The following is a 25,959-nucleotide window of genomic DNA, read 5'->3' on the forward strand; positions in this document are numbered from 1 at the left end:
CCACCACCCCACTGCGCTGTTCACTCACCTGCTCAGCCCCCAAAGGCCAGCCAGCACCATCCTCGGGTGCCTTGGGGATCCTCTCCATCCTCGGGGTGTCCCCCACAGCCACAGCACCCCCAGAGCCCCCCGGCAGCTCCCTGGGGTGCAGCACGGCCACGCTGCTGCCACCCTTCAGCAGCTCAGGAATTAATGAGATCAGGGTGGGAGACACGGCCAGGGGCAAAGAGAGACCGGAGAGGGAGAGGGGAGAGCTGGAGAGCAACGAGGGAGGTGCAGAGAGAGCAGAGGGGAAATATGGGAGAGAGAGGGCAGAGAGACAGAGAGACGCTGGGGCCAGCTGAGAGTGACACTGGGAGGGAGCAGAGAGCAGGGACAGGAGAGGGATGGCAAAGAAGCACAGAGAGAGGGCAGAGCGAGGACAGAGGGAGCAGGGACAGGAGAGCAAGGAGGAGCAGAAATGGGGGAATGAGGCAGCAGAGGCAGTCACAGGGAGCAAAGAGGGTGAAGGAGAGAGTTCAGAGCTAACACACACAACAGAGGGCACAGAGAGGGAGCTGAGAGGCAGAGAACAAGCAGAGCAGAGTCCATGACATCCTGTTACCCACCTCTTGTCTTGAGGAAAGGAACCAGATGCCTTCCTCTGCTCCAGAACCCAAATCTCCTCTGCTCCTTCTGCCCTACATCCCGGCCCACCCCATGGCAAACCTGCCAGAGCCACATCCAGCCACAACCCGTGCCCTCAGCTCTGCTGTGCCCCTGCCTGGCACCCCAAAACTCCCTGTCCATCCCTCCCAGGGACTCTTGGCAGCCTTGGTGTCCTCCAGGCCCCGCTGTTCCTCACCCCCATCACACAGGAGCCGGTGCTTACGAAGGATTACGACACTTTTTATTCCCACGCAGCCGTTTCACAGAGTACAAACACAAGACAAGACACCAACACAGCCCCCCCAACACCCACCAGCACCCCAAGGCTGCTCCCCACTCTTTCACCAGCACCCCAATGCTGCCCTGGGCCCACAGACCCCAACCCTGCTCTGATCCTCAACCCCTGCACACCACACAAACATGGCAGAGAATTTCATCCCTCCTTCCTCTGATTTTATTCCTGCCCACCAGAAAGCACCTCTTTCCAATTATTGGCACCAGCTTGTCACCACCACAGCACAATGCCAAGATTTCCAGGCCCCCATGGATGAGTTTGGCTCTCTGAACCAAACCTCAGCACCACCTCTGCCCCGGAGAGTCAGAGGGTGACACGGTCCCAAGATGCCACAACACCCAGAGATGGCAACGCACTGCTCTGTGCCCAACACCTACCTCTGCTTGAGTCTGTGAGCTCATTAGACCGTGGTGGCAGCTCCCAAGGATAGTGGAGATGTGAGGGGACAGCACGTGCTCCACCCTGTCCCACACTAACGCTGGTGTGGGCCACCTCACCACCCCACAAGGGAGAGCCTGGGGAAAAGCTGCAAAACCCCTCCTTGAGTCCACATCAACGATGGAAAGCTGTAAAAAAAAACCCCAAACCCCAAACCCCAGTCCCACATCGCTGCTGGCAAACATCAACATCCTCCTCTTCCTCCAGCCGTCGCTGTGCTGGCTGCACGTCACCGCCGGCTCCGTGTCCCACCTCTCTCAGGTGACATCCCTCGGCCTCTTGGCAGCCTGGCCGGGCGGGCAGCGGCGTGGCCATGGCAGGGGGGCTGTCTCCTACCCTACAAAGACTCAGGCTGGCGCGAGAACAGTTTTTGGCTGGGCGGCGGGGCCGCGCCTACGAGGTCAGGGGCCGCGGGGCCGAGCGCAGCCACAGCCACAGCTGGGCCGCCAGCAGCAGGGTCACTCGGGCACGGTGCTCCCCTGAAGAGCTGGAGGCTGCCAACGCAACGAGATCCACGTGAGATGAGGCTCTGAGTGCCTGCCTGCCCCATGCCCCCCAAATCATGCCAGGCTGGTGCCCACCCAAGTGCTCCCCTGAAGAGCTGGAGGCTGCCAACGCAACGAGATCCACGTGAGACGAGGTTATTTTGTTTAACTTTAAGGAAAATGAGCATTTTTTGAGTTTTTTTTTTCCCTTAGCCAGAGGATGAAGATCCCATGGGATGCACAGTGCCAGCAGTGCCCGCACAGCCCTCAGGTGACAGGGACAGGGCACATCTGGCTCCCTGCCCTCCACACCCCTTCTGTGTGTGACACCCCACACATCCCAGCCCCTTTCCCACACTGCTCACCCCACAGCCCCATTTTGGGGTGGCAGTGCCCCGCTGTGCCCACCCTGACCCCGGTACTTGCCCCTGCAGCTCTTGCCGTCCCCTTGCAGTGTCCCTGTCACACAGCTGCACAAGGGCCCGTCCGCCTGGCTCGTGCAGATCTGCTCACAGCCTCCGTTGTCCTCGCACCAGTCTGATCCTGGGCACAAACAGCAAAGGGGGACACCTGAGCCATGCTCCCAATCCCTGATCCTTGGCTCCTCGAGGCTGGGATGGCAGACAGACCCCCCAGCTTTCCATGGGGTCCCACACTTACTCTTCCTCCTGATAGGTCCCACTGAGAGGATCTGCTCCTTGGACTCCTCGCCGAAGGCACTGGCCATCCTCGTGTGCTGAGGGCAGTTCTGTGTGGGGATAAACAGCACCTCTGTCACCCACAGCATCGCCCAGGCCCCCTCTGTGCCCCTCCAGCTCCCAGAGGGGCCCTGCAACCAGGCCCAGAGAGCACAGGCCCTGTCACAGACATCTTTTATGGAAAATCCTTTCCTTAGGATTTTTCCTCCTGAGAAACTGAAAGGCCTCAGGAACAAAATGTAAACAATGGTTATCTGCTGCTGTGGGATGCAACAAGTTGATCTTTGATTGGCCCATGTTGGTTGTTTCTAATTAATGGCCAATCAAAGTGAGTTGGCTTGGACAGAGAGTCCGAGCCACAAACCTTTGTTATCATTCTTTCCTATTCTATTCTTAGCCAGCCTTCTGATGAAATCCTTTCTTCTATTCTTTTAGTATAGTTTCAATATAATATATATCATAAAATAATAAATCAAGCCTTCTGAAACATGGAGTCAGATCCTCATCTCTTCCCTCATCCTCAGACCCCTGTGGACACGGTCACAAGGTCCCAGGGTGACCTGCCTGTGACAGAGCATCCCCTCCCCATGCCTAGAGGGACACACAACCCTCCCATCTCACCCCTGGGGCTACATCTCTGGTCACCTCTCCAATGCCACACCAGCAGGGCTCACTGCACGCTGCAAGAGCCCTCCAAATGAAGCATCCCCGCCCTCTGCACTGGCCCCACTCACGATTTTGCAGGAGTATTTCTCGGAGTCGCAGAGGGACACGGCGCAGTGCAGGTGAACCTCGTCGTAGTCCCCGATGAACTTGAAGACGGTGACGTGGAAGCGACACGTCAGGGACACCCCGTTCTCCTCGATGCCAATGGTGTTGTCCTTCATGTTTTGGCACCTGTGCAAAGCACTGGTGCTCAGCACCACCCTCCTGTGACCCTCCCTGTCCCCATAAAGCCCTCACCCCAGGGCCCACAGTGGAGTGTTTAGACCTTGCCATGGCTTGTCTGGTCAAGGGTGTCACTCCCTGCCTCTGTCACCTCTCTCTGGCATTCCCAACTTCCCAAAATGCCTGTGCATGATCCATATCCCCCTGTCTCCTGCACTTGGGTGTTGTCCACAGCATGATGGACACAAGGAAAGAGCTTCTCTCTGCACCTGGTACTCTGTCACACACAGGGCTTCTGGCTTTGTCCACACCAAGCAAATTAACTCCTGCTCTAGCAACACTGCTTCTCACTCTCTCCAGATTTTGATCAACCATCCCATTGGCCTCTAGGTCCTTGTCCCAGCTGATGCCACCACCCTTCCAGACACCATGAAAACCACTGGGGCTCGTGGCAGCTCACCCTCCCTCGATGATGAAGTAGCGCAGTTTGTCGTTGCTGTCCCGCGAGGGGGTGGCGTAGCACTTGTTCAGCATCAGGATCAGATGGTTGGAGTCGGCCCCCACCACAAAGACCCCCACGTAGAGCACGTCCCGGGTGGTGAGCACCACCTCGCCCTGCCTGTACGGGTGCTTGTAGGACGAGTTCTTGTACAGAGCCATCTTGGTGGTGAAGCTCCCTTCCTGTGTCGGCACCGTCAGGTTAATCACGCTAACGATGACAAAGAAACACTGGCTCAGCTGATGGAAAGGTTTTGAACCCCCAAATTGTTGCATAGCTTCAGAACCAGCACTGCCTCACCCGTCTGTGTAACAGGCCCTGCTCCTACCTGAGCATTGGCCGCACAACTGAGTCCAGGGAGATCTTGATGTCCAGCTCATAGGCACAGGAGAACTCCACATTGATGGTCCTGTCCCGGGTGATGATGTTGCCCGTGTTGTTGGCACTCTCTATCCACACTGTGTTCTTGTACACTATGTGAGTGCTGTTGGACTGCAGAGGGAGCACAGGGCGCTGCTTAATGCCAGCTGTCCCTGCTTCCCTGCTCCCAATGAGCACCTCTAAATGAGCTGAGTGACAAGGGACCTGCTGCCCCTCAACCTCTGACCAGAAATAGTGGGGTTTGGAGTTGCCTCCCTACTCTACAAAACCTTCCTATGTTCTCCTTGACCCCCAGCCCATTAAAGCACCTCCCAAGCATCCCTTGCACTGCCCTGCCCCAACCCTGGAGCTGAGCTGGACTGCAGTGGACTGTCCCACACTCCCAGCCCTGTGTGCCCCGCGTCCCAGCTCACCTGCACCAGGTTGCCACAGTTGCCTTTGGTGTTGTTGATCTGGAAGGAGATGAAGTCCTCCCCTTCGATGCCGGGGCAGTGGCGGTCGTTGACCCGCACACCCTCACGCTCAAAGCCCAGCTGGAACAGCTTGCACTTCGAAATGGACACCTCCATCTGGGCAGCCTTGCAGGTCACCTCCGCATCAATGATATCGTGTGTGGCTAGAGGAGAAGATGACACAACTTCAGATCACCACAAATGACCCTTGGCACTTCTTTACTCCACTAGAAATGGGCTGGGATCATCTCCTGTGCTGTGCTCTGTCCATCCTACACCCCTGCTGCTCAAAGTGCTCCAAAACCAGAGATGCCCACAATGTGCACACCAGAAAAGCTGTTCCCTGCTCTCTGCTCCCCTCCTGAACTGTGCATGGTCAGAAAAACCCATCTTGGCAGAGGTCACAGCCCTCAGCACGTCCCTTCCTAAAGCCCCTGTAGCATAATGATCCAAGGTGGAGCTCAGCACTGACCCCACAGCCAGGAGCAGAGCACTCACTGTTCCCACAGGGCCAGGAGCAGGGCACTCACTGCTCCCACAGGGCCAGGAGCAGGGCACTCACTGTTCCCATAGGGCCAGGAGCAGAGCACTCACTGTTCCCACAGGGCCAGGAGCAGGGCACTCACTGTTCCCATAGAACCAGGAGCAGAGGATTTACTGTTCCCATAGGGCCAGGAGCAGGGCACTCACTGTTCCCATAGGGCGGGGGCTCGATGCAGCCGCACAGCTCCCCGCCGTTGTCCAGCTCGCAGGTGCGGTTGGGGCAGTCGGCACCCACGCAGGGATCTTCCACCACTCCTGCTAAACAGCACAAGACACAGCACAAACACAACCTTTACCCTCAGACCGTGGGGCAGCCGCCTCTAGCCCCTCTCCCCAGTGGGACATGGCTCCCCTCGAGCCGAGAAGCCCCAGTCCTCTTACAGCAATTCTCCTTCTCGATCCAGTCGGTGCCCAGGATGCCGAAGGTCCTGCAGGCCTCCCCGTAGGCAGCCAGCGAGCCGCACAGCTGGACCTTCTTGTGGTTGTAGCAGCCATCCAGAAAGCAGGACTCATAAAAAGGCAGGGGATCCAGGAGGCCGTAGCAGGGCTGGAAGAAGCCTTTCATGTCGGTCAGCTTCAGGCAGAAGTTGTCACTCTGCAGCTCCTGGATCTGCACGTTGTCGCAGGAGGCGGCGTACTGCGAGTACTGCAGCTCGTTGCAGCTGTGGGCACCGGACACGTGGTGGGGGCTCCTTTCATGGCCAGCCCTGCTCCCATTCCCGCTCCCACCTGGCGGGCAAGGGCTGCCTGTGCACTCACCTTTTCTGCATGCCGTTGGTTTTCCAGCTCTGCGCCAGCACCACGCTGCTGACGGCCGGCTTGCCCCGCAGCGTGGCGTAGTCGTCGGTGATGTCGCCGTTGAAGTTGCCGCAGAGGCCGCACACCTTGTTCTGCAGCCGCTCCCCGAGGATGATCTTGATGACGTTGAAGCCGTTGTAGCGGATCTGGATGTCGGGGCTGGAGTCGATGACCAGGAAGCCCTCCTGGCTGAAGATCTTGGTGGAAAGCCCCGTGACGAAGGGGATGCTCACAAGGCTTCCGTTCACCTATTGTGAGAAAAGCACAAGAGCTGACATCCCTCCCATATCCTCTGCCTACAGATGTGGGCATGTGTTGGGGAAGATGAAACAGGAAAGCCTTATCAATATGATTGCCTGGCAAAAGATTTTGAGAATGTAGAAACCATAAGCGAGATTGAAATGAAAGCAAGCTTTGAGATACCTCAGTTACTGAACAACTGGGAAACAATGGTGTGGCTGGCTGAAGGTGATCCCCTTTTGATGGAACAACACCCTCTGCTTGCAGACAGGCCCAAGGGTCAGAGCAAACCCTGCCAGCTTGGCAGAAGGGGCCCAAAGAGGAGTTTTCAGGGTTTAAAATGTAACACAGTATGATAGTGTAATGATTCTTATAGGTTGTATGTAAATGCTATAGGATTTATGCATTGTACTAGATTGGTTAGTGAGAATCAGAATATTCAACACAGAAGAAGATTTATGGTATTGTAACAGTAACCTCGCTCTCTCATCCTCTCTCCCCCTCTCTCTTCTCTCAGCCCTGCTCTGAGTGTGCCTGGCAGCTCCCAGCAGGGCCCTGCACCCAGGCCCTTTGCAATAAACCCCAAGTTCCACGACCTGGCTGCAGAGATCTCTCATGTCTGTCTGTCCCGACCATCCTACCCTCCAACACTCCTACAGGCATGAGCCACTCATAAAAGATTCCACAGCTGCTTCCCACCCCCCCAGCTGTGAAAACATTGACAGTAGTCTGGAGTCCTTGTGGAGACCATGGTGCAGCCTGAACTGCCACCCACCATCCCCTCCCAGCCCCTGACGAGACCCCACCTTGACAGTGTTCCTGTCGCTGATGAGGATCTGCTCCTCGTTGATGTAGAAGTACACGGGGGAGATGATGGTGAGGTTGGGCGAGGACCACTTGTCGAAGTTGATGATGAGCTGGAAGGAGAAGTCGGGCAGCTTCTGGCAGATGGTGGAGAGCACGAAGGCGCAGTTGGCGGGGAAGCGCAGGAAGGCGCCGTCGAAGGTGCGGAAGACGCCGCCGCCGGCCGCCAGGCAGAAGGAGCTGCGGGTGCTGAAGCAGCCGCGGACGCCGTTGCGCAGCCCGCACTCCTCGTCGGACTTGCAGTGCCGCGGGTCGCACTGGATCAGGTTGCGTCGGAAGCAGCGGCAGCGCCGCGTGCAGTCCCCGCTCCAGAAGAACTGCTTGGGCTGAAAGAGGGACCCGTCAGCGGCTGCGCTGTCAGCCCAGAGGGTGTCTGGGCAAGGTTTGCACCCCTCTGTCACCCGACAAGCAAGAGCAGGAAACGAGGGCAGAGGACACGCTGGCAGCTTGCGTCTGCCTTGCAACATCTCTGCTACCCACAGTCAGGCTTGCACTGCCGCCAAAACCTCCCTCACCTCTTGTGCGCACACAAAGCCACAGTGCTTAATACCCCTGTGGCCTCTTTCTCACATTCTGCCAGCCACCAACCCCTCTGCAAGGAAGCCCATTTGACAGAACCCCAATAAGTGGCTCCTCATGGAGCAAAGGCACCTTGCACAGAACAGTTTCACTGGTACAAAATACAAATGACTATGACATGACCAGTGCTATCACCACAGAACTCTGCTGCTTCAAACTCCTCAGTGACATCCAGTAGCTCCAAAAAAAGCAAATTTCACGTAAAACACTTAATCTACAATGTGTGAATACCTACCACAATGTGATCATACAATACTGGATTTTGGCACTCATCAAAAAGTCTTCCCAGTCGCCACCTTCTCTCCGTCCAACCTCCACCAGCTCCTTTCTGTGCTTGACACCCAGGTCACCTTCACCCAACAAACTGCATGATTTTTTTTTGCATAGAAAAATGCAAAAAAAAATGCAGCACACCAAGGAAGGACATCCCTATGCAGCACACCAAGGAAGGACATCCCTCTCCTCTCTAGCCTTGCTACCAGCCCAGCCTCAAACTCTGCCCAGCAATATCATCCAGAGGGAAGGAGCAGGCCCCAAGAGCTGCGTACCTCGTAGTATTTGCCATCAGAGTAGCAGCCACAGTTGTGGGGCAGGATGCAGCTCTTGCCATTGAGGACATAGCCAGGGTCACACTGGCAGCCCTCCACGCAGTAGTGGCTGCAGTCGCTCTTCAGCCGGATGGCAGCGCACCGGGGCTGGCACAGGGACACACAGCTCTCGTAGTGGCTGTTGGGGGGACAGCTGACAGCTGAGCAAGGGACAAAACAGGCACGGATTAGCTCCATGGACACCACCAACCTGGCTCCCCACCACGGACTGATTCAGACCTGTCATGCATGGTGCCAGTCTGTGGCCTCACCACCCCGTGAGAGAGGGGCCTTTGAGCCATGAGCTTGCTTGTTAGAAGGGAAAACGACACAAATTTAATTTTCAGTCTCGTTAGCAAGAACAATTACTTCCCATTTGATTTGCCAGACAGATTGGCTGCCAGGGATGCGTGCGGTGCCCATCCTCAGGAGCCTGATTGAACAGCACATCGTCATCCTATTGACAAGGGGCTGCAGCTTCATTAGAGCAACACGCGCTGCTGGCACCGAGGCTGACTGAAATAATTCCTGGTTAGCAGTGGGGGATGGCTGATGCCTTCTGAGCCTGAGGCTTTCCATTTTCCATTCCTGTCCCTTCTGAGCTTGGGGCTCTCCCCTTCCATCCCTGTCCCTTCTGAGCCTGAGGTTTACCCTTTTCCATCCCCGTACCTTCTGAGCTTGAGGCTCCCCCTTTCCATCCATGTCCTCTCTGAGCCTGAGGCTTACCCTTTTCCATCCCTGTCCCTTCTGAGCTTGGGGCTTTCCATTTTCCATCCCTGTACCTTCTGACCTTGAGACTTCCCCTTTTCCATCCCTGCTCCTGCTGTACCACATGCAGTTTGTGACAACTCCAGGAGATTATGGTGTCCCAGAGTTCACCCAGGAAGCGTGGGAGGGATTGGCTGCCACGCCATTGGCCTCCCCTTCCCTGGCACCTCAGGAAAAGAAGGACCTGGAGGCAGGGTGGCACTTACAGCACGAGGTGAAGTTCCTCCAGCCAGTGATGGCAATGCCCTGAGTCTGGCACGTGCTGGCGTAGTTCTGCAGCCAGCTGCAGGCTGTCTGCATGGCCCCCCCATCCACGCAGGTATCAAAGAGGCAGTTCTTGTAGAAGAAGCCGGGGTTGATCTTGCTGTGGCACTTGGCAAAGACACCACTCTGGCTGGGGATGAGGCTGCAGAGCTGCTGGGGCTTCCAGAACCCTTCCACCTTGCCGCAGGCCGGGCAGCGGTCGCCGCAGCCCACGCGGCAGAACGCGTCCCGCTTGGCCCAGCTCTGCACAAAGTCACTGATGCTGCTGGCCGGTGTCCCCCCTGCAGCCACCAGGTCGTCCTCGGGGTTGCCGTTGTAGCGGCCACAGAGGCCATAGGTGAGGTTCTGGAAGCCCCGTGGGATGGTGACAGACAGGAAGGTCTTCCAGTCATACACCACCTTCAGCCCGAAGTCGGTCTCCACCACGATGTGGAAACCGAAGGCGAAGATGTTCACTTTGCCCTGGCCCAGCTTCAGGGGCAGGTAGAGACGCTCGTCGTTGATCTGCAGGGAGGGAACAAGGCACACTGTGAGAGGGAGTCATGGTGGGAGCTTCCACAGAAGGACACAAATGAGGGCGGCTCGGCATCCCCCCAATTTTACTCACAGATGATAAAGAACACTTCTGTCAACCCCCAAAATTCCCCTCTTTGGTGGTGAATGATCCCCCAGATTTCACCTCTTTGGAGGTGACAAGACATAAAATAAAAAAAATTTCCTCTTTACAGGACAAGACATAAAATATACCCATGAGAAGTCCCTTACCAGTGTCATGCCACTTCCCCTGTAGAACATCACCTCCTCAATTTTACACACAGATCATGAAGACCACCTCCATCAACCCCCAAAATTCCCTGCTGACCTCGCCTCCACAGCCAAAATAAAAATCCTCTCCAAAAGTTGTGCCTGGCAGCAAGCTAGGACGAGCCCAAGGCATAACCTGACACCCAGAAAACCTTGTAAGCCCTAAAGCCTCACGTCTAGGGTTTAACTCCTGCAGAAACAATCACATCCCTCATGGCCCTGCACTCACCAGCACAGTGTATTTGTAGGCACGGTGGATGACAATCCTGTAATTGAAGACCTCCACTTCCACCTGCTTCACCCACAGGGCCAGAGAGGTGTCCCGATCCTCGTTCTTGGCTGTGACAGTGAACGCTGGGAACGTGTCCGAGCGCTCCACCCTGGGCCGGGAGATGCTGGTGACCAGCACCAGCTCACAGCTGCTCTGGAAGTCGAAGGAGTAGCCATCAAAGGTCAGGTAGTGCCCGTAGCCCGAGATGATGCAGGAGGCGTCGGTGCGCACGTGGCAGTAGTAGAGGCCGTTCTCCTCCAGGCAGTACTCGTCGTCCTTGCAGGACACGTTCTCGCAGTAGACGCTGTTGTCCGAGCCGTTGCAGTAGCACAGAAAGTGGCAGGAGATGTCCATCCAGAAGGTCTGGTTGGTGGCCAGCTGCCGGCCCTCGAAGTTGCAGCCGCACTCGCGGCGCGGGATGCAGCGGGTGCCGCGCAGGGCGAAGCCCTCGTCGCACTGGCAGCCCTCCGAGCAGGTGTCCCTGCACACGGGGCCCGAGGCCAGGCTCTCGCAGGTCTCCACGCAGCTCATGCACTCCTCAAAGTGGCTGTTCTCCGGGCAGGCGAGAGCTGCAGGGTTGGCAAACACAGAGCCTGAGCCCCAGCTCTGACAGCACGGGGTGAGGAACAGGCAAAAAGCGCATGGTGATGGATTTGGGGAAAAGGGAAAACTGTTCCAGCACCTTGTGGCCACTGGCTCATCCCATTCCCTTTGCAACCCTTTCTCCCCTCACATCTCAACCCGGTCCTGCCACGCGCCAAACATCATCTCCTCCTGTTATTTCCCAAACAAACACCTCTGAGGCAGAGACAGGCACAGCCTTCTCACCATCTACTGCCACACTTGGGATTTGTCACATTTGCTTATGAGTTATGAGGCAAGTTTACAGCGACAGCTAAAATCCACTGTTATTCAAATTATCCTCTGGTGGTGGCGTACAGCACCACCAGACACCATCTGCGGCTCCAGAACGCTCCTACAGTGCCCCATAAAACTTCTGCTGCCTCCTGAAATGCCACCCTGAAACCGCTTCCCTGGGAAATCTCTCTCTGCTGGCACCAGAAACCACTGCCTGTGATTCCAGCATCCCACAAAAAAAGCTGCTCTGCCCACAGATCCCCACCAAAACAACTCTGCCTGAGCTTGGTGGGTTCCTAACTCCCTTCTCCCCACTGTGGGTGATGAAGAGCTTTGGTGGACTCACGGCAGAAGCTGTAGCTCCTCCACTGGCCGATGTCCACGTCGGCGTTCTTGCAGGCGCTGGCGTAGCGTGCCACCGAGTCACACAGCTCCGACACGTTGCCCCCGCTCTGGCACAGGCGGAAGAGGCACGTCCTGTAGTAGGCCGAGACGTTGACCACGCTGTGACACTCCAGGAAGGAGCTGTTGGTGGGGTCGTTGATGATGCCGCAGCTGGAGCGGCTCCGGTAGGACTTGAGCAGCTCCGAGTCGTTGTTGCAAGCCATGAGCAGGTCCCCGCACTCGCCGTTGCAGAACTCGTCGAAGGTGATCCAGCTCTCCAGGAAGAGCTCCAGGTTGTCCGTGAACTTGCCCTTGGGCAGCCAGAACTCGTCGGTGGCATTGTCGTTGAAGAGGCCGCAGAGGCCCGCGGTGCAGTTGAAGTAGGAGGTGGACAGGCGGATCTCCAGGAGCCCGGAGTCGTAGTAGCTGATGGCCAGGAGCCCCTCAGACTCCATCACAGTGCTGTTGTCAGTCCGGTAGATTTCCAGGCGCCCAGAGGGGTGGAAATAGGGCAGCTCCACGTCGTAACCATTCACCTACAAGGAACAGGGTGGAGAGGCTTCAGGGAGGGTGATGTGGCTTTGTCCAACCACGCTGTGCACATTAAACACTTCCTGAGCCAGACCCGCCCTCCAAGGCCCAGAGCCTCCTCTGAGTGAGGGCATAGAGCTGTATCTTTGGGTTTTGCCCCACAAAAAGCAATGTTTCTTCCAGGGGAAAAGCAAGTTGCAGGAGAAGGAGGAGGCAGGAAAGGCTCCTCAGCAAACAGAAGGAGCAGTGCTGTGGCAACAACTTCACACGTACCCAAAGGCCCTCCACACGATGGCTCAAGTGTGGTGTCCACAGCCACAGACCCATAATCTCCACTGGATCACACCACAAGCCACCACCTCCCACCTTGTCCCTGGGCAGCACCTTTACCTTTATGTCTGACAGCCTGGTGCCTCCAATCTTCACGTCTTGGCCAGCAGCCTGGACCCGCACGACACGCGGCCCGTTGGGAGCAGAGCCAGCTTTCTTCTGGTTGATGTCCACCTCGATGAAGTCTGGCCTCTCTGGGCAGGTCTTGAGCAGCGTGTAGGACTGCTCCAGCGGGTAGGGGAAGGTGATGCCATCAAAGGTCTGCAGCACCTGGTCCTGCCCCACCAAACACACAGTCTCCCTCTTTGGGTAGCAGCCCCGGTAGCCATTCTCGATGGTGCAGATCTCTCCCTCGGGGCAGGTGGTGTTGAAGCAGCTGGCCTCCCCTCCAGGCTGGCAGCGGCAGTGCACAGTGCAGTCTGGGGATGCCCAGAAGAACTCCCCCACGGGGTAGTAGCGGCCGTTGACGTCGCAGCCGCAGCCCTGGACGGGCACGCAGCGGTCGGCGCTGAGCACGTGGCCCTCGGGGCACTCGCAGCTCTCGGTGCAGGGCGAGGCGCAGGCCAGAGGGGCTGTGAGGTCTGAGCAGGTGGCAGGGCAGCTGCTGGCACACACCGAGTACTGGCTGAGCTCCGGGCACTGCACGGCCGCCGCTGTGGGCGCAGAGGGGCGACAAACAGAGGGATGTGTTACAGCATGGTTCAGGGCCAGCTGCCACCCTCTCACTGAGACAACACAGAGTGACCCACGGACCCCTCAGGGGTAGGATTGCAACCCCCATTTCCTGTCACAGACATCTTTTATGAAAAATTCTTTCCTTAGGATTTTTACTTCTGAGAAGCTGAGAGGCCTCAGGAACAAAAAGTAAACATTGATTATCTACTGCTGTGGAATGCAGCAGGTGGATCTTTGATTGGCCCATGGTGGTTGTTTCTTATTAATGACAAATCACAGTCAGCTGCCTCGGACAGAGAGCCCGAGCCACAAGCCTTTGTTGTAATTCCTTCTTATTCTATTCTCAGCTAGCCTTCTGAGGAAATCCTTTCTTCTGTTCTTTTAGTATAGTTTTAATGTAATATATATCATAAAATAATAAATCAAGCCTTCTGAAACATGGAGTCAGATCCTCATCTCTTCCCTCATCCTCAGACCCCTGTGAACACAGTCACAATTTCCCACCCAGGTCTCCCTGGCCAGCCTGAGCTTCTCCAAAATAGCCCCTGAGCCACTGAGTCACCCACAGCTATTTAAGGTGACTGACCAACCAGTGCCCCTTCCAGTCCAGCCTCCAACCCTTCTCATGGCAGCTGATGACCTCCAGAGCAACGTGGAGCTCCCACCTCACGCCTGACTTGTGCCACACTTTTGCCAGAGCAAGGGTGTGATGCCGTGGAGAGGAGGGACCAATCGGTTCTCTCCCAACTCCCTCCGCTCCAGGCAATCCCTTCCTTTGGATTTCCCCCCCCTCCTGTCACACATTTCTGGGCACACAGGCAAACCCCTGGCAAACACTCACCGCATCCTGTCTGGCTCCTCCACTCTCCCACCGAGATGCCCAGGGCCTGGCACACGGTGGCATACGCCTGGATGGCCTGGCACAGCCCGGTGCCGTTGTCCTTGGCGCTGCAGAGGTCGTAGACACAGCTGTGGATGAAGGCGGTGGGGTCCAGGACAGAGCCACACTCCCAGAGGGGGCCCCCGCTCTTGTTGATGAAGCCGCAGTACTCGGGGGTGAAGTAGAGCGCCTCGGTGGCGGGGTCGCAGAGGCTGCAGTTCTCCAGGCAGCCCGTGGAGCACCTGCGCTCGGGGTGTGGCACCTGCCAGCTCTCCCCCAGCTCTGGCACGGACGTGGCCACCCTCCCATCCGAGCGCAGCACGTCGTCCTCGGGGTCTTTGTTGTAGTTGCCGCACAGCCCGCACGTGGCGTTGATGTACGAGCCCGGCACGGACACGGAGGCGTAGTGCTGCCCATCGTAGGTCACCAGCAGGCCAAAGTCAGTCTCCAGGGCAGTGGACAGCCCGCTTTGGTAGACCTTGATTGCGCCCAGGTCCAAGGAGATGGGCAGGGACACCATCAGGCCGTCCACCTGCGGGGACAACACCCGATGGCTGAGCCAGGGACAGCAGAGCCCTTGTGCTGGGACAGGGACAGGACAGCTGTCTGTGGGGTCTTGTGTGACCGTGTTTACAGGGGTCTTAGGATGAGGGAAGAGATGAGGATTTGACTCTATGCTTCAGAAGGCTTGATTTATTATTTTATGATATATATTACATTAAAATTGAACTAAAAGAATAGACGAAAGGATTTCATCAGAAGGCTGGCTAAGAATAGAATAGGAAAGAATGATAACAAAGGTTTGTGGCTCGGACTCTCTGTCCGAGCCAACTCACTTTGATTGGCCATTAATTAGAAACAACCAACATGGGTCAATCAAAGATCTACTTGTTGCATTCCACAGCAGCAGATAACCATTGTTTCCATTTTGTTTTTAAGGCCTCCCAGCTTCTCAAGAGGAAAAATCCTAAGGAAAGGATTTTTCATAAAAGACGTCTGTGACGGTGTTGGAATAGGGACATGCACAGAGGGACAGCCATTGGTAAGCTACAGGCCCTTTGTGTCACCCATGCCCATTCCGCGGGACACACGAGGCCCAGAGGTGCCATCCCACACTCTCCAGGCTGCTGCCCTGGCAAGTTCTCCCCTTCCAGCAGAGCCCTTACCTTTGCCTTCCCAAAGCTGCCCCTGGGGAGAACAATCTTGTGCGAGTAGACCTCCACATAAATATCCCTCAGCCAGGAGACGGAGGAGCCGCCTCGGTTCTCATTCTTGGCCTCCACGTTGAAGTAGGGCAGCTGGGAGCCTGGCCAGCACTGCCTGGCGAGGAGGTAGGAGCAGGAACCCTGGAAGTGAAAGAGGAAGCCGTCGAAGGTGTGGTAATGTGGATCTCCGAACACCACGCAGGTGCTGCTCTCCACCGGCACGCACTGGAAGAATTTGCTCTTCGTCTCACACGCCTCGAAGGGGCCACAGGCCATGTCCTGGCACAGGATCTCATTGTTGAAGTCCAGGCAGCGGCACTTGGTGGTGCAGTTGGAGTTGTCCCAAAAGATCTCCCCTTGGCGGAGAAACTGTCCTAGAAAGACAGAAAGGGGAAAATCCACGCTACATCACCTCTTGAAACAGAAACAGGCTCTGAGCCACCCTCGGGGCCTGCTGGTCCTGTGGTGGAGGCACCACCACCGTGTCCTGCTGCTGGGCTTCTCAGCTGCTTTCTTTGTGCAAACTCCCAGCAAGAGCCGCTCAGCAAATCCCAAGTTTCATTTCTAACGTGTGGTGCATCCTCTTTGTGTCCTGCCCACGCCACGAGTCCCTGGAATGCTGCGAGTGCTGTCACAAATCCGGGGTCAGTGCTGGAGAATTTGAAGGTTATTCCACACATTTTGGACACCCACCACTCTGGTTCTTCTTCAGTGTTGCAGGGCACACGAGGCATTTGTGCTGTTTTCCCAAAGGAAAAGCCCCATTTGGAGGCAGTTTCCAGCACTTTTGCTCCACTTGCACCATCCTCCAGCTTTGCTCTCACTTCCACAGTTCCCTTGTGCCGGTCAAACAGTCACTCTGTCATCAGCAGCCCCAGGAGCAATTTACTCCCATTCAGGAAGAGATTGTAGTAGTTAGTACACCAAAGAGCTGTTGATAAGCAGCTTCACCCCACACACGAGCCCCAGCATGGCGCTGAGTGATCTCACAGCCCCAGAGAGGGAGCGGGTTTGGCTGGTGAGAGACAGGAGAGGCAGGAGGAAGGCTGGAGAACAAGGATGGCAAGTCCCCGTGAGGGTTTCTCTCCCCTCCATCTGGACATTTTTCACACTCCTCCAGCGCGTGGCTTCTGCCGTGCTCTGCCTGAGTTTACCTCTCCTAAACTTTTTGTTCCCTTCCCTGCCTCCTACCAAAAAAAAAAAAAAAAAAAAAAAAAGAAAACCAAGCTGTTTTCTGCTTCCCTGCAACAAATGTCTCCTCTTGGCAAGGCCCACGCTCCAGCCATGCTGGCGTGGGGAATTTGGGAAGGGGGTGTCATTGGGATCCAACAGCTCGTGCTGCATCTCCTCTTGTGGAGGGCAATCAGCCATTCACGGTGAAATTTAAATCCAGTGGTGGGATCTACTCGCACTCCTCTTGCCACCTGCAGAGCTGAGACTGGTTTCCAGCTTCTCTGCAAAGTCCAGCCTTTCTTCCAGGGGTCAGCAGCTGGGAAATGCTTTTCCCAAAACTCTGCTGGAGCTGCAAGAGCCTTGGGATCTCGTGAACCTCAAGCAGTCCTAAACTAGGACACAAAGAGGCCACATGTCTCCAGTGTCTGCCAGCAAATGACAATCCTCTCTTGCTGGAAAGACTCCTGGAGTACAGTGGATGCTCCTGACAGTTTTATTTGTCAAATGGAAATGCAATAATCTTTCAGCAGCAGAGCTCCTGTGCATCGATTAATCCCTTTATGGCCCCGCACTGTCAGTGACAGGCACACACTCTGTAACTGCTGCAGACACATGACATTTGTCCTGCCTGCAAAACCTGCTGCGCCTCATGCACAAACAAGGGAAATGGCACAAGATCAGCTTCCCTAATTTATGGGCAGGAGGAAATTGCTGTCCCCAGGTCTTTCCTGTTGCCACCAATTATCACAGGAACTCGGAGATGTGCCAGGACTGAACCCTCTCTTCTGTTTCTGTCCCTGCTGCAGCTCATGGGGATGCCCTGGCAAAAGCACAGATCATGCAGCACCCCAACAGCATCACCTTTTGCTGCACTGCACCCCAAAATGTGGGGACAAGCAATGCCATTTCTCCCTTACCTCTCAGGCTGCAGCCGTTGGCCGGGTCTATTTCTCTGCCATCTATTTTGAAAGCCCAGCGCCCAGGGACATTCACGTTGGTTGTTTCCTCAATATTGACAATGTCTGGGGTTCTGGAGCCTGGCATGCTGAAAAAGTTGGTGAGATTTCCACCATTGAAGCCAGCCTAAAGCAGAGAGAGAGCGAATTCCATCACCCACCTTGGGAAAGCAGTGCTGCATTTCCTCGCTTCTCTGTTCCCCCTGAGTGCATCTTCTTTAGTGTTAACAGCTCTTTCTGGAGATTTCTGTTTTCAGGTTGTCTAAATTTCTGTTTTCAGGTTGTCTAAATTTCTGTTTTCAGGTTGTCTGGATGTGAATGAAAAGCTAAACAAGCACTACAAGCAGAAGGGAAGTATATTCACAGATTTATGTTTATATAGATACATATGTATGTACATACAGATCTAAGGGCGTGCGAACTGAGGGGCCAAAATAAAGTGGGGGAGCAATGCAGGGAGAGATGAATGAGGAAACAATGTGGGGGTGCAGGATTCCTGCATTCTTTATGCAGCAATGTCCCCTTCCTCAGGCAGAGGGACTGGCTGTGGCACTGCTGCCACCACCACATTTTGGAGTGCTCATCCCAGCAGCTGAGTGCAAGGCCATTGCTGGGGATGCTGAGGGACCCAGGAGCCTGAGGAAGCAGGGATGCTTTGGAAAGGCCACAGGCAGCCATCAGGAGCTCATCAGGGATGGGGACACGGGAGCAGGAGCCTCACCTGAGCCATCACCCCGCCGAGCCCAGTGAGGGGATCCCCTCCGCTGGCGGTGCCCGTGGTCCAGCTGATCTCGTGGTAGTTGAACAGGGCAAAGGAGGACACCCCATCTGTGATCAGGACAGCCTGGAACGTGTTCACCTGTGGGAAACCACGGCCACCTTCACTGGGGGCACTGCTCTCCTCCTGCCCTCCTGCCCACAGTGAGGTCTGGCTCAGGGTGAGCCTCACCGTGAGGAGCAGGAGTGGAATTAGACCCAAAATTCCCAAAATTGCTGCCACAGCTCCAGCAGCTCCCATTCTGCTCCTTCCTCCACCTGGGAGCGTGTGAGGACCATCTCTGATCCAGGGGAACACCAATAGATGGCAGCATGAGAACAAGCTGACAGGATTTGGTGGCCTCACAGGGAAGAGCAGAAGTGGAATTAGACCCAAAATTCCCCAAATTGCTGCCACAGCTCCAGCAGCTCCCATTCTGCTCCTTCCTCCACCTGGGAGCATGTGAGGATCACCTCTGATCCGGGGAAACACCAATAGATGGCAGCATGAGAACAAGCTGACAGGATTTGGTGCTGTGATCTGTTATCTCCCATTGCCCTGTCTCAGCTCCATTCCTGCATTATCTCTCCCTGCTTCCCTTCCACATTCACATCCTACAACGCTGCTGAGGGTGGATCACATCCAAGCCAGCCATGTATATCCTGCACTTTGCTGCCTGCCAAATCCCCTCCCCACCTGCTAAATCCTCTGCTCGTGTTCCTCCCTTCACTTGAAATGACTCTGCATTTCCAGCCCCACCAACTCCAGCCGGGATCCAGGTGGGAAGAGCCCATCTTCCCTTTTAGGGCTGTGCAGGAGGACAGAAGCAGCTCCTTCCCTTGAGACATCCCCTCCATCCCTGCAGGTCCAGCATCAGGGAGCTCAGTCAGCCCCTTCTCTCAGCTCCCTGCATTTCCCTGTCCTTCCCATCCATGCCCTGAGAGCAGCTCCTCAGGCCTCTGAACAAGCAGGATTTTAGCAAATGTGGGCTGCCTCTCTTTTAATTAATGCTTTGAGCCTGGCTATGTGGGCATTGCACACTGGGGAGGAAACTGCAGCCCCAGAAACAATTCCCAGGTGTTTGGGAAAGCCCACAGACCCAAACATCTCCCACTGGGAAGCATCAGAACATCATCTCAGGAGCCCTGAGCACTGAGAGCAGTTGGTGGCTGCTGGAGGAAGGGGAGGGGTGGGGGTCACTTGGCACCACGTCCCATCCCCATGGAGCAAACCCACTGCCCTGAGGGTTGTCTCAGGAGCTCTGGAGCAAACCCACTGCCCTGAGGGTTATCTCAGGAGCTCTGGAGCAAACCCACTGCCCTGAGGGTTGTCTCAGGAGCTCTGGAGCAAACCCACTGCCCTGAGGGTTGTCTCAGGAGCTCTGGAGCAAACCCACTGCCCTGAGGGTTGTCTCAGGAGCTCTGGAGCAAACCCACTGCCCTGAGGGTTATCTCAGGAGCTCTGGAGCAAACCCACTGCCCTGAGGATTGTCTCAGGAACAAACCCACTGCCCTGAGGATGCCCCAGAGGAGAGCCCAGGGCTGCCTGCACGCCACAGGGGATGTCACTGCCAGGGAAACGAGGCCCCTGCCAGGAGAACTCGGGAACTCGGAGGCGAAGCAGCTCTGGGAGCTGTCAGTAGAGACAGAGAGAGAGGGAGAGGTGTGGGCAGAGCTGCCTCTGAGCAGCTGCAAATGGCACAGTTCACACCAGGGCAGGGAGTGCAGCAGAGCCACTTCCACTCCTCATCCTTTCCCTGAGATTCTCTCTCCCACTCCTGGTTTCCTCTCGCTCACCTCTGCCAAGCTTTTTGCAGTGCTGGGAGATCACAAACCTGTCACACACAAAGGCAGTGCCAGTTAGAGAACGCCACAGCAGCTTTTCCATGCTCAGGAGCCTCTGGGAGGGTGCCAGGAGGAGAATCTCACACCTGGCTCTCCCCATGAACAACACTTCCATCAACCCCCAAAATTCCCCTCTTTGGAGGCCATGGAGCACTCTCTCTGCCCAACCCTCAGAGAATGAACCTGTTTTCTCAGGTGTCATCTCCAGGCAGCAACTGCAGCGTCCCTGAGGCCACAATCCCAAATTTCCTGCAGTTTTTCTGCATTGCGATGAAATTCCTGCTTAAGTTGCATGGTGCTACTCCCCGTGCCAACCCCGAGCCCTGGCTGCTGCTGAGCAGGGAGGCTGCTCTAAAGCAAAATAAATTGCATTGTGTTGCAAATGTAATTCTTCAGGCAATACACGAATCTCTATATTGCTTGCTGTCTGAAAATATATATATATAGATATAAAAATATATATATGTGGGGTTTTTCTGCAAGTGCTGCCAGGACTGGCAAAAAAAAAAATATGCATGAAATCTCAAGCTTCTCTAACAAATGGAAAAGAGCTGAAGTGTTTATCAGAGCCAACTCCTTGAGACAGTAGAAGCTGGGTTTTGGCACTCACAGCACACAGGCTAAGCCTGAACAAGCCAGACAAGAGCTGGGATTCCTCATTTGCTGTTCAAGGATGAGGTTTGGGGCAGCCTGGTCTAGAGGAAAGTGTCCCTGGCCATGGCAGGGGGTGGAATGAGGTGATCTTCTCCCACCCAAACCACTCTGATTCTATCTCCACCCCTACCAGCAGTCCAGCACGAGCCTCCCGACATCAGCTGCAGTCACAGCTCACAAATTCACCAGATATTTAAAAGCTGCCCTGACAAACATCCCACTGCCATCCCCCTCCTGTGAGCTGCAGCTCGCACATTTGTGGCCATGTGATGTGGCCAAGCCATTAGTGTGACTCTGATCAGCGTGATCAATCTCCCATGCAGGCAGGGAGCTGCCATCAGAAACAGCTGAATTTGTATGCAAGAAATGCGTTGTGATCAAGCCAAAAAGTCCTAATTGGTGTCAGAGCCTTGCTTGGATCCTGCAAACACTGAGGAGGAGATGTTTTCCCTGGGGATCCCAAAGCAGGGAGTGAAGCTCAGGGGAGAGAATGAAAAATCCCTTCTGCCCAGAAGGGAACTGGGGAGCAGGAACACAAAGCGTCTCACTCAATTTTACACACAGATGATGAAGAATGCCTCCATCAACGGCCAAAATTCCCCTCTTTGGAGGTGAATGAACCCCCAAATTTCACCTCTTTGGAGGGAACAAGACACAAAATAAAAAATTTTCCTCTTTACAGGACAAGAGATAAAATCCACCCACAAGAAGCCTCTCATCGGTGTCGTGGCGCTACCCCATAGAAGGTCACCCCAATTTTACACACAGATGAAGAACACCTCCATCAACCCCCAAAATTCCCCTCTTTGGAGGTGAATGAACCCCCAAATTTCACCGCTTTGGAGGGAACAAGACATTAAATAAAAATCTCCCCTCTTTACAGGACAAGACATAAAACACACCCACGAGAAGCCCCTTACCCGTGTCATGCTGCTTCCCCCATAGAAGGTGATCTCAATTTTACACACAGATGATGAAGAACATCTCCAAAATTTAACCCCCAAAATTCCCAAAATTCACCTCTTTGAAGGGAACAAGGCATAAAATAAAGAATTTTCCTCTTTAGAGAGCAAGACTTAAAAAACACTCACGAGAAGTCCCTTACCAGTGTCATGCTGCTTCCCCCGTAGAACATCACCTCCTCAATTTTACACACAGATGATGAAGAATGCCTCCATCAACCCACAAAATCCCTCTCTTTAGAGGTGAACGAACCCCCAAATTTCACCTCTTTGGAGGGGACAAGACATAAAATAAAAAATTTTCCTCTTTGGAAGACAAGACAAAAAATACACCCATGAGAAGCCCCTCACCGGCATCATGCTGCTTCCCCTGTAGAACATTACCTCTTCAATTTTTTACACAGATGATGAAGAACACCTCCAAGATTTAACCCCCAAAATTCCCCTCTTTGGAGGGGACAAGACATAAAATAAAAAATCTCCCCTCTTTACAGGACAAGACATAAAGTCCACCCACGAGAAGCCCCTCACCGGCGTTGTGCTAGTTCCCCCGCAGAAGGTCACCTCCTCAAATTTACACACAGATGAAGAAGAACACCTCCATCAACCCCCAAAATTCCCCTCTTTGGAGGTGAATGAACCCCCAGAATTCCCCATTTTGGAGGGAACAAGACACAAAACAAAAAAATTCCCTTCTTTACAGGACAAGACATGATATACACCCACGAGCAGCCCCTCACCGGCGTCGTGCTGCTCCCCCCGTAGAAGGTAACCTCCTCCCAGGTGACGATGAAGAGCCAGCGGGCAGAGAAGGAGGCCATGTCCCTGAAGTGCCTGCGGATGTCCCTGGAGGCCCTGAGGAGCAGCTCTGGCTCCGTGCTCTCCCTGTAGAAGATCTCCCCGCGGATGCCGTTGTGCACGTCGGCCCAGAAGGGCGCCACGAAGGCGCGGCCGTCCGTCAGCGGGAAGGCCTCGGGCGTGAACTGGCTGACCAGGGCGTTGAAGGAGATCACTCCGTTGTTGTTGACCTGCGTGGAGACCCCCAGGGTGTCTGAGCAAGGGTGGTTTGGCAGAATAAGGCAGCACAGAGAGGTTGGTTTGGTGGGAAGTGTGAACCCAAACCTTTTCTCCCCATACACGGACAGAGGGTGAGCAGCCCGAGCATGATTCAGCTTCATCCTACCCATGGTGGGCAAGAGTTGGTGCAGGAAGCCCCAAAACCCTGAAAATTCTTCAAAACAAAGTTCTACAGGAGATGGCACCCAAATCTGCTGAGGGATTGCTCAATTTTTGGGATTACTCAGCTCTGAAGCGCTGAGGGACGTGGATGATGGTGACACGGATGACACTGTTGGCTGCATGGAAAAATCTGCCTTTGTCATCTGTGACAGATCCTGGGGCTCCCCAAGAGGTGGTTTGGCAGAATAAATCAGTACAGAGAGGCTGGTTTGGTGGGAAGGGTGAGGAGAGAGGGTTTGGGTTCATACACGGACAGAGGGTGAGCAGCCCGAGCATGATTCAGCTTCATCCTACTCATGGTGGGCAAGAGTTGGTGCAGGAAGCCCCAAAACCCTGAAAATTCTTCAAAATAGGGTTCTACAGGAGAGGCACCCATCAGAGCAGGATGGGACCCAAATCTGCTGAGGGATTGCTCAGTTTTTGGGATTACTCAACCCTGCAGCACCGAGGGATGTGGATGGTGGTGCAGGTGACTGCATGGAAAATCTGCCTTTGGCTTTGTCACCTGTGACAGATCCTGGGGCTCCCCAAGTGCAGGGAGGTGCCCCCTCAGCCTCCCCAGGGTCTGCTGAAGATGCTCCCCAAAACAACATTTTTGCAAAGGATGGACAACAAATGGCAGTGCTGCCCTGGGTGCTGGAATCCCCACCAGAGAAGGGTTTGGAATGGGATTCTGCTCTCCCAGTGCTGCTGTGCACAAACACCATCTGGAGAAAGGGATGAGTCTTTGCCTCTCTTCTGATCCCACAGACACTACAAAACTTGGGATGTGGCACAGCCAGGCTGATTTAGGCCCTGTCTAAGGTTTGGGTGAGCTCAGGTGACACCAACCCAGGCCTGGTGTCCCCATAGCCAGGCTTTGCTGCACCATCACCTGGGAGCAGCAGCCTGGCCTTGTCTGGGGCCCCACAAAGCTGCTGCCCCTTCTCCCCCCTGCAGGTCCTGCATGTTCTTGTTTCTTGTCATGGAGCAGGAATAATGTCCCTTGTGTCAGGCCCTTCGCTTTGCTGTGCCATTTAATCACCCACAAAGAAAATTTATTGCCTTTTAGATTCCTTTCCTATGAACATTATCCCATTAAATATACCTTTGACTTTCTTAATCATAAAACCTATCAGTTCATGAAATCTAAGAACTTGTCAGGTAGCTGCTAATAAATCTTCCAATTCCTGGTGACAGGCAGAGCATGTTTAAAATGCAGCCAATAATGGCAAGGGAAAGGATGAAGGGAAGGATCTGCTTTCTCCACTTACATAAATGCTTCTGTATGGGGCTCCAAAAAAGATGAATGGCACAGAGATCTTGATTTCAGGGGAGCTGCCATCGTCCACTTTGGGGGTTTTGGTGTCGTTCTGCCAGTATGGGTACAGGCTTGCCATGGTGTGAGCTGGAAGGAGAGGGAGAAGAGAGCAGGGTCAGGACAGTCCTGATTTCAGAGAGGCCACAGAAAAATAGCACCAAACCCAAAAATCAGCAGCCAAAGGAGAAATCAGCACCAAACCCCAACATCATCGAGCCAGGGCAGAGCTGCTGGCTGTGGGACTGGCTTTAGGCCAGGCTCAGGAGGAAAAGCATCACCCAGGTTACTCAGGGCACAGCAGAGTGACCACAGGCTGCACCCTGAGTAAGTTTTGTCTCCCCTGGAACTGTGACCAAGTCAAACCCCCTAAGTGTTGGCTGCATGGGAGGACAGTGGGTCCACGCCCTGTCACAGACATCTTTTATGAAAATCCTTTCCTTAGGATTTTTCCTCCTGAGAAGCTGGGAGGCCTCAGGAACAAAATGTAAACATTGATTACCTGCTGCTGTGGAATGCAGCAGGTGCATCTGCTCCATGATGGGCAGGACAGGCTGTTCCACATGTGAGGTGCTCAGAGGGGCAAGCAGCCCCAGTTCCAGCCCCCAGAGCCACGTTCCTGGCAGTGCCCACCTTGTTCCTGGCAGTGCCCACCTCCCTCCTGCCCTGCTCACAGCCTGAGGGGTCACGGCTGCCCCCACATTTCCCAGCAAAATTCACTTTCCTGCTAAAAGGCGCTGCCAGAGAACATAACTGTCTCTCCCAAAAGTGCTTCAGAAGATGGTTTTTGACACATTTCAGCCTGCTGCTTTTCTACCAGCCTAAAATCCATTGGCTTGGGGCACAAGCAGCCTCTTCAGGCCCCAGGGCACATTTGCCTTCTTGTCCCAGGGCACATTTCCCTTCTTGTCCTAGCCAGATTTCTGCTGTCATTTCATGTCCTGCTCCTCCAGGGCTGCAGACATTCCTCAATTCCTCTTTGCCTCTACAAGTGCCACACTACCAGACCTGCTCAGCAGCCCTAACACAGACATTTCCCAACCCCCTGCTTCCTCTGGAATGCTCCAGGTGCACACACAACCATAAAAAATTGCAAGCACAAGCAGCCCTCAGTATTCTCAGTCCCTCCCTCCCCACGGGGAACACTCAGGTCACTCTGATTCTTGTTTTTGCTCCAGCCAAGGAGCTGGGGGTGTTCCTCAAACTCTCTGGGGTTGTTCCCCAAACCCTCTGGGATGGTTTCCAAACCTTCTGGGGTGTTTCCCAAGCCCAATGGGGTCATTTCCCAAGCCCTCTGGGGTCTCTGGGCACAGCCCATTTGGGGAATATTTTAATATTTTCCTGCAGGGAGATACTCACCTCTCTGCTGCGCTGTTATCACCAAAAGGGCCACCCAGGCTCCCAGAAATGATCTCTTGCTCATCCTACAGGAAGGAGACAAATGCAGCCATGCATCACATTGGTAGGAAAACTCATCCTTGAGGGGGTTCCCGGAGCTGCCTGGCTGCTGCTGACATGTGGAGCTTCAGGTGAGGTCCCTGACCTGCCAGGCAGCCCAGAAACACCTGGTGATAGCAGCAAACCACGCCAAAGGAAACCCAGAAACACCTGGAGGAGCCCATTTCACGTTTGGGAGCTGTGAACAGCCACAGCTCTCCATGTGCTCCTTATTCTCCTGAGCAATTCCTGATCTGCTCGGAGCAGGGATGATC

General features: G+C 54.8%; 1 protein-coding gene across 1 annotated transcript; it reads right to left on the minus strand.

Annotated features, from left to right (window-relative positions):
• Window positions 1–1,774: 1,774 nt before the first annotated feature.
• TECTA (tectorin alpha) lies at window positions 1,775–25,670 on the minus strand. The gene is made up of 23 exons (XM_058819196.1): window positions 25,607–25,670; window positions 24,204–24,337; window positions 22,452–22,739; window positions 18,216–18,353; window positions 17,456–17,621; window positions 15,327–15,739; window positions 14,122–14,692; window positions 12,666–13,258; window positions 11,707–12,280; window positions 10,461–11,071; window positions 9,370–9,931; window positions 8,357–8,556; window positions 7,172–7,555; window positions 6,087–6,373; window positions 5,709–5,989; window positions 5,475–5,585; window positions 4,746–4,948; window positions 4,280–4,443; window positions 3,913–4,161; window positions 3,299–3,461; window positions 2,527–2,614; window positions 2,293–2,409; window positions 1,775–1,875 (listed from the first exon to the last, which is right to left on the minus strand). The coding sequence occupies exons 1-23, from the start codon at window positions 25,668–25,670 to the stop codon at window positions 1,775–1,777; spliced, it is 6,462 nt and encodes a 2,153-aa protein (XP_058675179.1).
• Between the last annotated feature and the right edge of the window lie 289 nt (window positions 25,671–25,959).

Source organism: Ammospiza caudacuta, chromosome 23, assembly GCF_027887145.1.
Source record: "Ammospiza caudacuta isolate bAmmCau1 chromosome 23, bAmmCau1.pri, whole genome shotgun sequence".
NCBI classification, from domain to species: domain Eukaryota; kingdom Metazoa; phylum Chordata; class Aves; order Passeriformes; family Passerellidae; genus Ammospiza; species Ammospiza caudacuta.